At 38.7% G+C, this 17,194-nt stretch overlaps 1 protein-coding gene across 3 annotated transcripts in view; it reads right to left on the reverse strand.

The window, feature by feature from the left end:
- cfap74 (cilia and flagella associated protein 74) overlaps window positions 1–17,194 on the reverse strand; it is a 55,013-nt gene that overhangs the window by 16,225 nt on the left and 21,594 nt on the right. For all 3 annotated transcript variants that reach the window (XM_015040880.1, XM_015040881.1, XM_015040882.1), the window contains exons 20-23: window positions 16,395–16,517; window positions 16,183–16,304; window positions 9,794–9,922; window positions 1,599–1,686 (exon numbers count right to left, since the gene is read on the reverse strand). In XM_015040880.1, the coding sequence (XP_014896366.1) occupies window positions 1,599–1,686; window positions 9,794–9,922; window positions 16,183–16,304; window positions 16,395–16,517 (462 nt within the window). The remainder of the gene's footprint in view (window positions 1–1,598; window positions 1,687–9,793; window positions 9,923–16,182; window positions 16,305–16,394; window positions 16,518–17,194) is intronic.

Here is a 17,194-nt window from a genome sequence, read left to right on the forward strand (position 1 = left end):
TGAACTGAATTTAAATTGTCTATCCAAAAGACATATCTGACCTGACCTACAAATGAAAAGGTTTAGTAAGTAGGCAGATTCACAACCACATTATGTAGCCTGTGCCATTCCAATCGAAACCAGAAGGATGCAGTTAGTAAAATAATCTCTGCACTCTGCAGGCAGAAAGAGAGCAGTTGTTAGGGTAACCTACAGTGCTCTGAATTCAGACTGCACACTCTGCTTTACTGCTTTACTATTCCAAGCAGAATATAGAATTAGTATGGAGCAAAATCAAACAAATTTAGATGGAAATATAAAGAGATTCAATCCAGTTTCAGAAGACAATCACTGCTGGTGTCATTATTTGCCTCAGCTTCACTCACTATTGCATTATGCATCATGATCTATGATCTATGCATCATTATCTATCATATGCATGAAACATCATAAAAAAAATGCTGTATGTATTAAACATGACTTAGCGGAAATTTAACTTCACAGTTTGATGCCTCGAAATTGGCCTTTGTCACTTTAAGAATCTCCTGCTCTTTCCGACACTCCGCCTTCAGCATGTCATCACAACAATGCTATTATAATGCAAAACTCAAAAAAGTAGATTTTAGATAATACCCTACATTTCATGCATTATGTAAATGCATTTCAAAAACCCTAATTAATTTTGAAAAAAAAAAAAAAAAAAAAAAAAAAAAAGCACTTGGTGACATTTAGCTTGGGCTGAAGATGATGAAAAAGGAGATGGGGAGCTGCAGCCATTAGAGGAAGCATTTCATCCTTAGAAACAAGAAGGTGAAGGCCTCATTAAGCAGGGATTACTGTGTTTATGGAAATAGTGGAAGGAAGCCACACAAGAAGCTTTCAAACTGCTGCTTTACATTTAAGAAACAGATTTTTTTTTAAGTATTAAAGTGATAGTTGTCAGATGTTTTCTTTTAAATTATTGATGTTTTTTATTCAGCAGAAGAAGCTACTTATTAAAAATATGTATTTTTAAGTTCATTAAGGCAAACTAGAAATGAATAGCAATCCTTTATTCTAGATAACATCCAAATGAGAGATTTTTTATAACATGTCTTTATTTAATTAAGTTCACACTTCTCTTTAGGCTTATCTCCAGACTCCCATGGTGAAGAAACAGAACTGTTTAGATTTTTTAAAGCCCTAATGGATGTGGATTATTAATAATAAAGTACGCAAAAAGTTGTGTGATTCTAGGAAGAAAAAAAAAACCCAGGATGTCTCTAAAAACAATGTGGAAAATGTTCAGCCTTTTGTCATTATCAGCCTTTTCAAAAAGAAGAAGCTACACGCATTTGGCTGCTGCATGCCCATTTGAAGCAAATGAAGTCATTTTCAGTGAAACAATGTGGGGTAACCTTTATGCTTGGCTTATTAGCTCCTGTGGAGTATCTGGGCCTGGAGGGCGTGAGATAATTTTAGCCTGTTACCAGCAAAATAGGTTACAACCTTCAGTGATGCTGCTTCTGTCAAAAAGTAGGACTCAAGCACCGCCACACTTACATGGAAAGTGCACTTTCCTCAGGATCACAAGGAGGCTTCCTGTGAAACGAGCAGAACATGTAAAATATGATACAAACCTGCCCTGCTACTTGCACTGTCATTGGAACCTCCAGGACGCCCGTGTCACTGTCAAAATACTTCTGAGCGTCTTTGGGCAGCGATTGTCTAAGGAGAAGTCAGAGAAAGGGAAAAAAAAAAACAGTGTGAGAACAGAGTCGTTTATATAAAGCAACGCTTTTTATAGTCAAGAGCGAAGCAGTGCAAGAATCTAAAAAAACAAAAAAAAAAAGCTCAGAAACAATATAGGCGCAACAGTGACTTTACCAAAATATGTTTTTCTTTACAGATGCCAGATCTCAAAAGTCAAAAAAGCCAAGAGCCGCTCGAAGGCTTTGTCAGGGTTAGATTCAGATTCAGACCCTGAATGGTTACTGTAACCCACGACTGCTAAGATCGGATTGCCAGAGAAAGCAGGGGAGAGATGAAGAGTGCGCCTCCACACTACTGTAGGTTGTAGCCATGGTGATGAAAGACGTAAGTATGATTCAAAGAGGACACAGGCTTATGTAAAACTCCTTTCCCTCAATATCAGCAGGAGTTGAGTGCTGCTCTCATGATAACATATACACTGGATATATATTTAGAATGCTTGCCTTACATTTATCCACCAACTCTCTTTCTTTTTACTTGAATACATAGTTTATTTTCAGATTTTTCTATTAATACAAAAGTGACAACAGACAGATATACAGCAGGAGTAAGACAACACTAACATACTACCAACCAGTGGTACGTCATATTAGCATGTAACAAACCAAATGTTGGAAGAAAACAAAAACAAGTGTGATTTATAAAAAGCACGATGTACATATCCTGGTGTATCACATCGATATCATGGCAACCTTATCTCATAGTAACAGAGCAGAATAACGCTACTCTGTGAATGACATTGTATTTAAAGTGCTTTATAAATAAAGTTGGTATGGTATGGTATGGTATTCAAAAAGGGAGACCAGATTCTACTGTACTTTTTTGCTGAAACTCATAGGCTACATCTAAATTATTCCATTTGTACGTGATTCATTATGTCTCTGATCGGATAAAAGCGGAGGGTTCAGTGTCCTTCCAGGTCAAGAATATCACCCTGTATCAGTGAAGCAAAGCAGTAATGTTAGATCAGTTACATGTTCTCGTTACTAAACGTTTGCGTATTTAGCAACAATATGGCTGTTAAATGAGCAGATTTGCACTTGTTATTGATGAAGATAAAGAAATTATTGTATGAGTTTGTTGGCTGCACAGTGGCGGCGCAGTAGGTAGAGTTGTTGCCTTGCAGCAAGAAGGTCCTGGGTTCGATTCTTGGCCTGGGGTCTTTCTGTATGGAGTTTGCATGTTCTCTCTGTGCATGCGTGGGTTCTCTCTGGGTACTCCAGCTTCCTCCCACACTCCAAAAACATGACTGTCAGATTAAATGGCCTCTACAAATTCTCCCTAGATGTGAGTGTGTGTGTGCATGGTTGTTTGTCCTGTCTGTCTCTGTGTTGCCCTGCAACAGACTGGCGACCTGTCCAGGGTGTCCCCGCCTCTCACCCAGAGAGTTAGCTGGAGATAGGCACCAGCAACTCTCACAAGGGACAAGAGTGTTAGAAAATGGATGGATTGCTAATTTGTTTTGCTTGGTTTTGGTGAAATCTAAAAAAATAACTTATCAGACATGTATGTAATTACTAAACTGGTTTTTCAAAAAATTATCTATTCAGTTACTTGAATCCATCCAAGGCTAATGAAATATACATAGTTTCTCTGTGAATAATAAAAAAAAAGCATAACAGTATAAGTGAATAGAGGTAAAGCCAAGTCTTTTTGTTAGGACAACAAAAAATACAGACCTGAGACAAAGCTAGGAAGATAGCGTCCCTATAATCACGCAAGGTGTTGCGAGACCAAAACATATGACTAATGGTGGCTGTGATTGATTGCACCAAGGGCAGTTATCATCCAGGGTATCATATCTTTGCCAATTTGGCTCTAAGTAAATTAGAACAGTGATGCCCTTTAAACTGCATTAGGCAGTGACGTACAAGTAGTGGATGAGTGAATACGATTGATGTCAGACTCCCAGATCTTGTATTCCCAAATCATCTTTCCAAGTCCTCCCAGGGAGTGAGAGACTAGCATGAAGCAAGGAGTTGAATATTCGTGAAATATTCAACTCCGAGCTTGCAGGCGATGCAATATTAAGAGTTCCCTTTGTGCTCTTAATTCTGTCTGAAGTCTAGAAAACTGTTAAATGTTTTAGAGATATCCAGCCGGCGTTACTGTCATACGAAGCAGCACCTTTACAGTGGCATGGACAGGTTTGTGTCTCACATTTTCCATTCCTCACTGATACTGGAAACCTTCTGTTCAACAACAACAACACCTCAAAGCCAATAAGGTCACTGCCTCTCCTGGCAAAATGAAATCTCTGTAATTATGCAGTCATTTTTTCTCTCTCTTTCATAACTTGACCAATGAGCACAGAGGGTACACTTAAAGAAGCACTGTTGTTCTGCCCACTAATAGCGTCGCTGCTGGAGAGTCACTCTTGAATTAGCTTGGCAGGGCCGAGTGGAAAAGCCTGGTGGGGCGTCACCAGGCCCATATGTTCAGGGAGAATTTGTGCTACAGATTTTCCCGGTGTCCTGCACAGATCTGTCTTGCGTGCTCCTCTTCTTGATTCCCAGATTATCCGCATCAAGTCTTGGGGTTTTTTAGTCTTTTAATGATATGTTTAAGACTTGTGGAAGGTACAAGTCTTAAACATACAAGAACTGGAATTTCAAAAGCACAAAACAAACACGTCTCCAAAGTGTATCGCAGAAACCCATAAAATATCCACGTTCCTCGGCAAAATCCTGTGTAATCCGAAAGGTTAGGACCATTTGTGATGCATAATAAAAATCAAAATAAGCATTTATCAGAATAGTGCCTCTTTTCATGTGATTTAAATAATACTGGAATTTATTTTACCGTTAAAAAATTGATTATGAAGAGGATTATAAACAGATTTTGATCATTGCTTGATTGAGAGTTAGAAATTACAAAAAATAATGAATAGCTAATGCCATTCATAACCAAACTAGCCATTTTGGTTGTGTCTTTCTATCTCCTAAGCCCTCTAAAAGTTTCTAGTAGTGACGTAAGCAGTGTGCCAGCGGCAAAAAGCACTGGGGCGAGTCGTTCGCTGTAATCTGTAATAAATCATCCTTGTAATCTCCCTTTTATCAGCTGGGAACCGCCGGGGTTGGCCCCGCTGCCTGCTCTTCAGAGATTACACCTAAACCGCTCAGACAAGCAATCCCATTCAAAGGATCCCGTCATCAGGTTTACAGAGCAAAAAGAAGGAAACGGCGATCTCTTCATGCATCAGATTGGGCCGTTGTTTGCAAACCAGAAATCCAGGATCAAATGAGTTGGATCACATGGGGAGGAAATAAAGCACACAGGCTGAAAAAAACACATACAGTGGCTTACAAAGAAAAATCCAAAGTCTACTGAACTTTTTTTTATTTTTTACACTGGAATCTAAATGTTATAGACCAACATAAAAGAGCGTATCACAGGGAAGCTAAAGAGGTTTGTTAGAAAAAGTGAGTGAACAAACGGCATTATGAAGACCAAGAGACAGCAAACAGGTCAAGTTGTATTAAAGTTGAACTTAAACTATTTTAATGGGAAGAACAGGCAAAACTACTAACCTTTAAATATAAAAAAGCGATAGATCCTCCCCCCTCCTGCCCCCCTAAAGACCTGTATCTTTAATTACAATGAAAGGTGGTTATACAAATCATTGACCAAAGAGAGTTGGGGTATTTTAGCAGCTACCAGTAGCCTCAACCACCTTAAGTCACAGAAGATGTCAAATGTTTGACTGAAAGAAATGTCCAGACCATCAGTTCCTGAAACCATACCACAAAAACCTCGTAAAAGTGCACAGGAAGTCACCGCAAACTCCGCCGGACTGCGGTAAAAAACAATTGTGGGGTCCAAATGACCCCATCTCTTAAGACTGAGGGAGAGTTAATGAAGTTTAAGAGAAAGATGATTCTCCTTAAAAAACAACAACAAAAAAGAGAAGTCCATAAAGTATCAGCAACAGCTGCTCCACACAGCAATAAAAAACCCGTCAATTTAATGATAAAATTATAATGAAACACACAGCGATTCAATCAAAATCCTAGCAGGGAATAGCAGCGTGTGAGATGGTGCTCTGGATACTATGAAGAAGAAATTGTGTAGTGCACATAACAGTGCTTTGGATGTGTGAGGGAAAAGTGTGGGCTGGCTGGTGACAAATAAAAGTGGAGGAAGACAGGGAGAGAAGGGATGAGGCAAGAGAAGGCAGCTGAACGATGTGGGTAGCTCGAGCACAAACCCCTCACAGGAGGAAACAAGAGTGTGCTCACTCTCTCCCAGAAGCCTGAGGAGGGCAGAGAAGGCGCAAACACCTGTGTGAAGAATGAAAGCTATGAGTCATTTCAGAATCCAGATTTAACAGGGTGCGTCTCTGTGTGTGTGGGTGTGTGTGTGTGTGTGTGTGTGTCTGTGGAAGAGTGTGAGCGTGGATGTGACAGTGAGTGGAACCAGTGCAGATAATGAGGATTTGGAAATCCAATCGTGCTCCGGCTGGGAGAACTGGTGGTGCCATTTTAAATGACACACTGCCTCTGCATAAAACAAAAGCAAAGCGAGAAAAAAATTAACAGATCGGAACAGAAGATCCAACCATGACAGAGGGAAAGGAGGGACACAGCCGGATGATGTGCTGAACACATTATTTATTTTCCCTCCTCAGACTGTATGGTGCCAAATTCTATTTTGGGTAAAGGATGCTCTTTTGGTTCATGAAGGTCCTTTTTTCTTTTAATTGTTTCTAAATCTAATTCAAATTTGTTGTTTCTCACTATCGTCCTTACTGCTGAACTGCAGACCAAAGCTTTTATGTTCCTGATCTCCCAACTGATTAAGAGGCTGTATGCCCTCAACATATGGAGAGAGGCACACTCATATGTTCTTTCAGGTCTTAATGGGTCCATGACCCACAAGATCCCTCAGCATAACTTACTGCCTTGTTTTCTCAAGCCCTATAAGACTTTAACCTTTTAATCTGGATAAAGAAAAAAAAAACATCCTTACCATTACTTTCCATCCCTGTGGGTTGATGTACGACCTATGAATTTAAGTAATCAGCCTCCAACGTTATCCACCAAAACACACAATCAGGTTTTGCGCAGCCAATCTTTCTTAAATCATTGACTATTTTTGCAGCTTGCAAAATATTTTTGAGCCATGTCATCAAGTGGTTGATTTATCACAGGAAATTACCTTCATGGTGAACGTGAGACTGAACTCATTTCAAAATGTAGGGCAGATAGCGTTAGCTTATCATTACTCAAAAACCTGCGCGTCTGTTTAAGAATGTAGCTGTTTGTGTCAAGTCTTAGATTTCTGGATGAAAATTACAAAGCTATGCATGTTTAAGGTGAACACTGTAATAGCTTTCCTAGCCCTGATTACTTGATAGAGAAGGCTACAAGGCTGTCGTGCAGCAGTTGGTATTTTGTGAGGAGAAGCTATACGCTGTGGTAAAGAAAAACAGGTAAAAGCACTGGGAGTTGCCGTATTCTCCCCAAACATGTGCAGGTTTTCACCAGGTTCCCTGGCTTCCCACCACTGCAGTCAAGAAAAATCATGTAAATTGTGTAGATTGGCCACTAGAAACTTTGCGGGACAGTGTACATGCATGATGGTTTGTTATGTGTTGCTCTGTAATAAACTGATGATCTGTCCAGAATTTTGGAGTAAAGCAAGAAAACATGGATGGGTAAGTAAAGAACTACTCTGCTAAGTCTTTCATAAGTGGACATAAATATATTTTTGTTCTATTCAGACATATAGTGCTTTGCTGAAGTTGCAACCACAAGCTTTAATGTACTGAGATTGTATTTGATAAACTAACAGTGTTTGAAATGGAAGGGCGATGATAAGTGGTTTTTAAAGTTTTTACAAATAGCTAAAGTAGTCAATTCTCTTTACTTTAACACCCCTGAAAAAAGTAATCAGAGGCTACCACTCTGTAATAATTAGCTAAGTTCCTATCAAATCATTTCATAAAATATTATTCATGACATTTCTTGTTCAAGACAACTTCAGATATTATAAAAGGCCAACAGTTGCCAGAACAACAACAAAGTGCAGTGAAGTGGGTCTGGAGACTTAGATTACATAAGCAGAATCAGGGCCAGAAAAAAAAAAAAAAAACTGTGGTGGATGGCTGAATGCTACGAGAAGTTTCATAAAAACAGGGAGGGACACGATGACTGTGGAGAAGTAAAGGAGGTAACACACACAGAAAGAAACCCAAAAAGTACAGTTAAGGGTGAGAGGCCAAGAAAAAGACGAGTGTGAGAGAGTGGGAGAAGACAACGCAGGAGGCAAAGGCAGCCAGAGTGAAAAAAAGTGTGATGCACAGGGAGTAGGGAGGGGGTGGAAACTGTAGTTATGTTAGCGCATGTGAAAGACGCACCATCACAGCAACAGCAGCAGCAACAGCAGCAGCACAAGTAAAGCTGTCCTCTAATCCTCGCATTAAAACCTCTGCTGATTCAATATGACAGATTACTGACATTTTCCCACTTTCCTCTCGAGTTCCCCTGCTATTTGACGACTAGTGCGTGTCGCTAACAATCTGTTTGAAGTGGAGGGAAAATTTTCTCATCGTTTCCAAAAAACACATCAGCCCAGCTATTGATATACAAAGCTGCCTAACTATGAAAAGGGGAAAAAGAAAATAAAGAGGGTGGGCAGAGGAGCGCCCACGCAGAGGTTTTTACATTTTGCACGCCTCTCACATTCACCCTGGGGGTCCCCTGTCCGCTCTCCTGGCTTTCAAACTGCAATCCACCTCCTGCCACTCCATGTAAATATAGAGCCTGGATTGCTGTTGAAAGAATTAGCAGGTCCTTCAAAGTCATTAGACACCATTATCAGAAGCCTTCACGGCTCTGCTGTGATGAAGCCACTTTTGTATCCTCTGTCTGTTGGTTAGATACAAATGCATGAACTTTAAAAACTGTAAGACTTCACTGCTAGCAGATAATCACCTAAGGGACCCAACTGTAGTCAACAGTCATGGATCAAGGTATGATAACAATAAGTAAAAAATCCACAGTTTTTTATGAACATTACATATGAAAACAACAGCACATAACATGATCTCTGGTTCCAGTATAGTCGGACTGACTTGGAAAGTACAATAAATTCAGTCCAGCCTTCTTTTCGCCAGCTGACTGTTCATATGCAGCAACAGCTGGGGGAGGGGCAGCAATGTGTTATTAAATGCTACACCCTAGAGAGGGCGTTCCTTAGTGTGTCATATCCTCTACCCTTAGCTTTGAGGGCGTTTCCTAACATGTCATTTCCTTTAGCTTTAGCTTTGCAACTAGCAAAAAGAGATGGAAGGAAAAACACAGAATTATTTATTCTCAACAAACCCAAAGGAAACTCCAGTGCTTTCTTTGGTACCCCATTAAAAGTACTTTAGAGATGATTTTGAAACTTGTTTAATACCGATAATCCCAGGTCTACTAGCCAAAACCAGCAAAGTAAATTAACACCGGATGCCCATGGCCTTTTATCAACTTCTAATTAGTGGGGTTCTTTTTTATGTTTTTTAGCCTGGAAAAAAATGTATATCAATATGTTAAAAGTAGTAACTTGAGCTGTACTGCAGAAATTAGCCTAAACAACAACAATAATTAGGCTAGCTAGCTAGCCATTTTTCAACCACAATTTTGACATCTTGTTTTTAAGTGGATGGATGTTAATATTTTACTTTTTATAACCACTTTAAGATGTTATTTAGATGAAAGACAGCATCAACACTTTACGGTGGTCCTTTGACTGATTTTTTAAAATATATTTATCACGATTTAAGCTACTGTACTTAGAACCTGAGATTAAAGTAACAACTCAAGAGTCTTTTGGCAATTGAAAATTTAAAGTTTTACAATTTCACAACAAACTTTTTTTGATCTCCCAAAATAAAAAAAACTTTTAAAATATCAAAGAATCCAAGCCTGAGGACTGACGCCTGAGTTTCCTCTGAAGAGCAAAACACTTTGCACTTTAATAGAAGGTCAACAGAATCTGAACAGCTTCCCTTTATAATAAGATTATCCGTGCTTCAGTGGATCCATTAACATTGCATCCTCTGTGTGTCCTTCCTTACCTTGGGATGAATTTCAGCTGGGCATTAAAGGTTGACAGAGCCTGGATGAAGCCACGTATTGGTATAATCTGCAGGTGTTTCCTCATCTCCGGGCACACGTCAAAGGTCAGTTTAAAAGCTCTGTTTTCTCTGTCATGCAAAAAAAGTGTACAGTTTCATTAGACGGCTGCAAAAAAAGTGCTTTCAAGGTGAGAGACTGATTATATATGACAATCTATGTAGTTTATGAAATCTTTAAAACCACAGAAATAGAAATCAAACACCTATGTAGCTTATGAAATAAAAACAAGAAAACAACAACACAGAACTAGAAATCAAACATCTGCCACATGAAGTGATATGTACTAGGTCAAAAATCAAATAATTAAACAAATATATTTTATGATTGCAGCATACTATAAGGATTTATTAAAAATAAATAAATCTTTTATAGGTTGATAAAAGTCCATCGTCTGTTTTCAGACGACGGACTTTTCTTGATTGGCACCAATGTACGTTGCCTTGTAAAGAATATGATCTTCCAAGTTCACATCGTTTTCAGACAGATGGTCGCAATAAGTCAAATGTCTCTTCGTTTTAAGAATTAGCAAAGACATCCGAGCAGGGAGAACTGTTTTGTGAAGGTGGGATTTGTACACATTTGTGTCTGCTTTCATCTTCAATGACACACAGACGAGAGAGGAACCCCAGAATACACCGACAGAGGTTTCCGATTTTGACTCCCCTCCCTCAACCGAACTGACCCACTTAAACGGCCGGGTCAGCCAGATGCTTGCTTCCTCGAGGCGAGGGCTAGCAGGGACACTTGGGAGGTATTAAATCTCGGTTTCTGCTCCATCTAAATGACAACCTTCAAATAAACCCTTGGTGGAATATTTATGGCAACATAATCAGTTTGGCCAATGAGCCGTTCAAATTAATGGGGTCATTTGGCTGATCTTGTAGTTTTTACTTGCAGAGTTTCCTAGTCAATACCAAATTAATATAGCAGGATGTTGGTTCTGATGAAACATTTGGCAATATAAATATCTGAAATACAAATGCTGGTTTCTCAACATGAATGTTTTTACCCTACTATTCAATAGAAGGTAATAATAATAATTAATTGGAATAAATTGATGTTTTAGATACTTGTCAAATTTGCAGAAACAACATCAAGAAGTAAAACACTGCTAAATGCATTGTGTGTAAATCTAAAAATCCTGTTGAAAAATACAGAAGAACCCAGCTTTTTGATAGGAATATAATTACTACACTATATTTATTTGGTTTTTAACAGTTATCTGTACCACAATTATTGGCAACCCTTCTACTAAAACTTGGTACAACTCTCTTTTGTCGGTAAGACAGAACTTAAACTTCTACTATAACATTTCAAAGGTCCAGTTCCTCTGTTAAGCTCATTCCAAAGATAAAAAAAAAAAATGGATCTGTGGGCTGAAACAGCCATGGAAGAAGACTGACGTTATGTCTACTGTGCATTTTCTGTGTGTATTTTATTGGATTTTTATCCTGCTAAGAAACCAAATTAAAATTCTTCTTTGCCAAAGGCCACAGGATTTTTATTTCAAATGCCCTGGTGTTTCAAAGTCTGTCCCCATGGGGTCATTGCAAGAGAAATAGCCCAAAAATACCAGGTGTGTTTGCACATGAAATCTAATCTTAGTCTGTTCTGACTGAGGTGTCTGGTTCAGTGTAAAATGTCTCAATAGCATCTACTAAATTCCACACACTATGCTTGACATGTGAGGACAAAAAAAAAAAAAGCTTTTTTGTACCACAACTGCTTGAGGTGTAGATAACATCCAGTGGTTGTTATGGAGACTCCAGACATACTCTGCTGCGGTTCTCTAGCAGTGAGCTTTAGAGATTTTTTTTAACCTCCCTTGCCATCTGCTTGACTGTGTGTGGAGGCAAAATAAGCAGCCTGTCTGGTGGCAACTGGATAAGAAAATTGGACCCTTGTGTAAGAAAGTAAAATTAATTTATATGGCACTTCTAATGCAGAGGATTCGCAGCGCTTTGCAAATTAAATTACAAGCATATCTACAATATGAAGAGAAAGACTGTAAACAAGTGCAAGTGTCAGAAACTGATCAATTTAAAGTAAAAAAAAATGTTTCAGTTACGTTTGGGTTACAGGTAAGTTTGCGCTAGCAATTTTTTGTGAAAAAACAAAAACAACAAACAATTATTGCTTAAGTTAGGATTTTTGTCTCACTTGAAAAAAACATACCGATACTCAAATTAAAGTTAAAAATATTCAACTGCAATAAAAGATTAATTTCTTGTCTTTTCACACTTTCTTACCAAAGTCACCAATGAATGTAATTTGCACCTTTCCATTCTTATATGACAATCTCCCGTGAACAAGTGTCATTTTAATAAAAAGGTGTGGAAGCTCTGCTTCGAGAACAAAACATACAAGAAAACAAAAGCATCCTGAAAGCCCTCCAAAAACGATTAGGTGAAGTTTTTAATCTGAATATTGTCTTACAATGCATCCTTGCAATATCACTTTAAAAGTCAAAGCATTAGCTCTTCCTGGAGTAAGCATGGATCTCAGCCACCTCATTGGTCCTTTGGTAGCGTGTAGCTACCTAAACAGCTTTTTCACTGTAGCTTGAATTCTACTGTCTTTAAATGGTTTTGTTTCCCTTTCCAGGCTGACAAAACATACATTATTTAACTGTTCATGAAATTTCTTTTAAAATCATTTAGTTGACTTTGTGTTCCTTAGTAGGTTCTCTCTAAGGAAAATCTTAATTTCTTACTCGTACAGGTCAGACAGTCATTTAACTCTTTCGCACAAGCATAAAAATCCTACCTACTTATGTTTTATACCTGCTTGAGGGGGTAAATCCAACTTAGATAATGAACGATTATTTAGGATTAAACAAGGAGAGCAGTTATATTTTCACACAGAGCTTGTTGATTTACATAGCTTTTTAAAGTTAATAAATCAATTAAAATTTGCTTTGAGTGTTTTTTTAGGATGACAAAAAAAGCAATAATAGAAGAAAGCTGAAAGGGAGCAGATCAAAGCAGAGTATTATACTCCATGTCATTGGATTGGGGGACATAATCTGCACTTTAGGGAACTAGTTAACACTATCATGCTCTAATTTGAGCTCTAATTTGAATTAAGTTTTGCACATCACCAAAGAAGCAACTCAAGAAGCAGGATATTTTTATTAGCAATGCTTTGTTTACTGTTGCACCAGCAACATGTTGATCCTATTCCAGGAAGCTATTTAAACAGGCCTCAGGATGCACCAAGATGAGGTGTAGCACAACACGTCACACGCAATAAACAGAGAGAAAACAAGAATTTATTGAAGAAAAAAAACAAAACAAACAAAAAAAAAAAAAAAAAAAACAAGCTCGTTTGTATTTTTAAGGCCTTAGTTTGGGCAGGAACGTTTAACCCCCGAACTGGTGCCAGCGGAGGAGGGCTTCAAAGTCTCGGCTCAATGTTTGAAACAGAAAAGAAAAATTCTGCCAATTGTGCTTGGATATTCAAGTCACCGGTTCACAGGCAAAAGTCAAAAACTGCATATCTTAAAGCCTCTTAAAATTCGTTCAATTAGTCAGAGAGATGTTCAAATCTCTGGCACACAGGCTGGGTAGACATATTCAATCTTGCTTTGTGTTGCTCTCTAAACTAATCTGTCACAAGCTAAAGACTACTTGTGGGACGGTTATCTATTTAGTGGGGGGGAGCGAGTGACAGTTTTAAATAATGAAAGCAGCGGCTCTCTCATTGTTCATCCCAAAAGCCTGCCAAGCTATTTTGTATTCAGATTATTGTCTTGGAGGCAGAGTGACATACTGCATAGTTTGCTGGTCCAAGCATTAGCATTTCTTTACTTGAAAAGCTGCACTTCATACTGACACTGTCATCATCATGTTGTCACATGTGCTGGTGTGCCAGCGCACCAGATGGCAGTTGTCACAAATCCCTAACCCTCACACACACACATGCACACGCACACACACACACACACACACTCCCTCCCCCACACTGATATGACACAATGACTGTAGAGGTGATGGACCACTCTTCTGCAAATGGTACTGCCCCTGCTGCATTCTTAACCTTTGCTGTGCATCACAATGTATCATATCCATAATCAGAAAGGATTTGTTTGAGTTCTGTGCTGCCGTGAAGAAAATCAAAGAGGACGTGAGCTTCCAGCTTACATTAGCATTAATTTCTGAACATTTATAAGCAGCTTCTATATATGTATTTTTTTTTAAATCTAATCCATGCATTGGTATAAAGCCTTATCATGGTTCTTTGGTACTAACGAATGTTAGAGTTTTATGTTGTGTTGTGTTGAAATGTGTTGTTGGCAATGGTGGTGGGCGTTCGCACTGTAATCGGTGGGCTGCTGGTTCGCTCTCTGGTTTCTGCACTGAGAGAAGGCAGAGGGGTTTGATTTGTCACAAATGGTCTGTCTCATACTGTGTTTAGTATGATGCAGAAGAACTTGACATATTCCTGACCCAAAGTCAGTAGAAAATGTTTGGGATGAGTTAGAATGGAGACTGTGAACCAGACCTTCTTATCCAACATCAGTGTCTGACCTCACAAACAGGCTTCATGAATGGTGAAACATTCTGAAAAACCTTTTCAAAAGAGTTTTAGCTGTTAGCTGTGGATGGTGACCTGATATTATATTAAAGTCTTTGGACTAAGAATGGGATGTCGTTCAAATTCGTTTGTGTACAAGGGCACCAGCAAATTCTTTTGCTGATATACTTCACGTTCAGGATTTCATGTTTTGGAGATTTTGTGCATATTATATTTTATTTATCTTCCGAATTACTGAAACATAATGCTGTTTTGTAATTTGCTCCAGTAAAGGGCTGGAAAGTCATCTAGGGTGTATCCTACTTCTCTTGCTGACTCCAGGAGAAAGGCAGCAGCCCCCTGACAACCTGAACAGGATTAAATTGGTACAGAAAATAGCTGGATGGATGTAAGGTTGTTCCACTTGCAGCTTTGCAAAAAACAATGTTTTCTTTTTTTAATTTTAGTTAAAAATGTCTGAAAAGTGCCGACATTGTCTCTCAGGGCTCAGTGCCTCTTAAACTTTCTCCCATATGCTTGTCTAACAGGTGAGATTTAGACAGTGTTCGAAACAGATCTGTAATAGTCTAAGCCTGTTTTGTTACATAAAACTTGATTTATTGCAGACACGGTGCCGGTTTTGACAGGAAAAAAGTGTGCGTTCAGTGCGAATGCTGAGAGGGTTGGAAGTGGAAAACAACAATAAGTACTCAGAGATTACACAGCGAGGTACAGAGAGCGTTGCGTTTGGGAAATAAAGTGAAGTTACATTTATTTTTATATAAACATGACTACTGTTTTATTGTATTAATTCCTAGCTTCACTTAAAGATGCAAAACTTTAAAACGGTTTAGTATTAAAATCAACTTGCTTAATTATTGTATGACAATTTTCTTTACGTATTCATACCTCATGAAGTTTTTCATTTTATAACCACCGATTTCAATACATTTTCTAGGTAATTTATACGACAGACCAAGACAACAGTAACACACACAACTCACACAGTGCAGGATTGGAAAGCCGAAGGAATCATCCTCTTTAGACCACTCATTAGCGCGATCATGACTGTCTGCTTTTCCTCATCCTCCTGTCTCTCTTTCTTGGATCTGAGTCTAATGTTAAGCTCGTTAACACCTGTAACTTGCTGTCCATTTATTTCGGGCAGCTTTCTCTGCCAAACATGGGTTTTTTGGTCTCATCTGATCTGAGCAGCGCTCAGTGAGAGCAAGCGTTTAGGCAACACTGAATGGTTGCCACGGGAGATTAAATGATTCCTCAAACATGGATGAAAAAAATCAAAGCAACATTCCTGGTATCTTTTTGATGAGGAAATAACATTACAGCATAATGTAAAGCTCAAAAAAGTCAATTTTACATAACATTGCCCCTTTTCAAAGCCCACAAACCGTCACAGAACAGCCGTATTTGAACTAAGATGAAATGATGAACAGCTGAAATCTGTTTAGTAATTAGGTGCTTTGTTAAGGTACATATTTGTGCTGGCTTTTGTTATTGGTACCAGGGATACCGCTTGTTATATATAAATATATAACAAGTTATTCAGATCTTTTTTATATAAAATAACAACAAAAACTGAAAACCATGTATCATGTTATTTCCACTACACAATCATGCTCTACTTGTCTGCAAGCCACAGACAGTGTGTATTCCCAATGAAATATGCATGAAATCATGATGAAGTATGAAAAGGCCCAAAGTCACTGTTTAGACTGCACTGCTGTCTTTTGTTTACAGGTGAAAAAAAAAAGTACATCAGTTGTTTTCAACGTAGTCTGTCTTTTGGACCCACCTGCTCTGAACGACGATAGTGTATTGATAAAGGCGGTCGAAGGTGCAGATCTTCAGGTCAATGCTGGGATGAACAACCCATACAGGGTTGCTGACAGCCACACCGCTGACATGGATGGGTATCTGTGTGAATAGGATGTCAACCGAGACACGTTTTCATCAATAATCATTTGAGGTATTCTGCTAAACATAACATCCATCGATATAACATACTGGTTTTGTGTTTGCGTCAGAGAATCTGATGTAGAAGTCCATGATGGTCTCTCCGGGAACGGTTGGCTTGAATAACATTTCTAGCTTGACACTTTGAAAGGGTCCAATCTCTCCTCCTCTTACCTAAAAAAAAGGTCACAACACAGCAGGTAACAAAAGAAAAAAGAAACATAAGTTTTTTAAACTAATTTCTGCAAAACATTTCTAAACAAATGTGGGGATTCTTCATAAATCTCCTAATCCCATTTTTCACTTGAATTTCAACAAAGGCTAACATAAGCGTAACTTAATTTTGGTTTTCAGTGTTTGTTCAGCTTTGTCCAAGCACCAGTGCGCGTGAGCTGGTATAGTACACTGACATAGGTTTTAGCTGCCGTGTTCACAGATTAAAGCCCCAGATTGGAGCGTGTCACACATGTCTGAGCCGCAGTTGGAGCCATGAGCCGTCTGTAGTTTTGTCCCGCTGCCTATTTGTCACGTGGGAACTATGTGTCGGAAAAGCTGTTGTCAACAAAACACTCAATTAAAACACATATTATTTGATTTATGCTAACTGATCGGCAATCACCTTTGACTGTAATGTTAGTGTTTAATCTAACAGTTAAAAAGTAATAAACAATCTAAATCCTCTTTGAAGTCCACTATGGTTTAAAAGAGGATAAGGAAGAGTTGCGTGCAGGTGAAAGGCTGGGTCCTCCTCCATGTAACGTCAGCGCATTGAGAACAATAAAAACACGAAAGGCATACGCTGCAGATGCAGCGAGTGACTCGGTGTTTTAATGGATAATCCACAATTGAAG

Source organism: Poecilia latipinna, unplaced genomic scaffold (assembly GCF_001443285.1).
Source record: "Poecilia latipinna isolate Pla-1442-1.1 unplaced genomic scaffold, P_latipinna-1.0 Scaffold532, whole genome shotgun sequence".
NCBI classification, from domain to species: domain Eukaryota; kingdom Metazoa; phylum Chordata; class Actinopteri; order Cyprinodontiformes; family Poeciliidae; genus Poecilia; species Poecilia latipinna.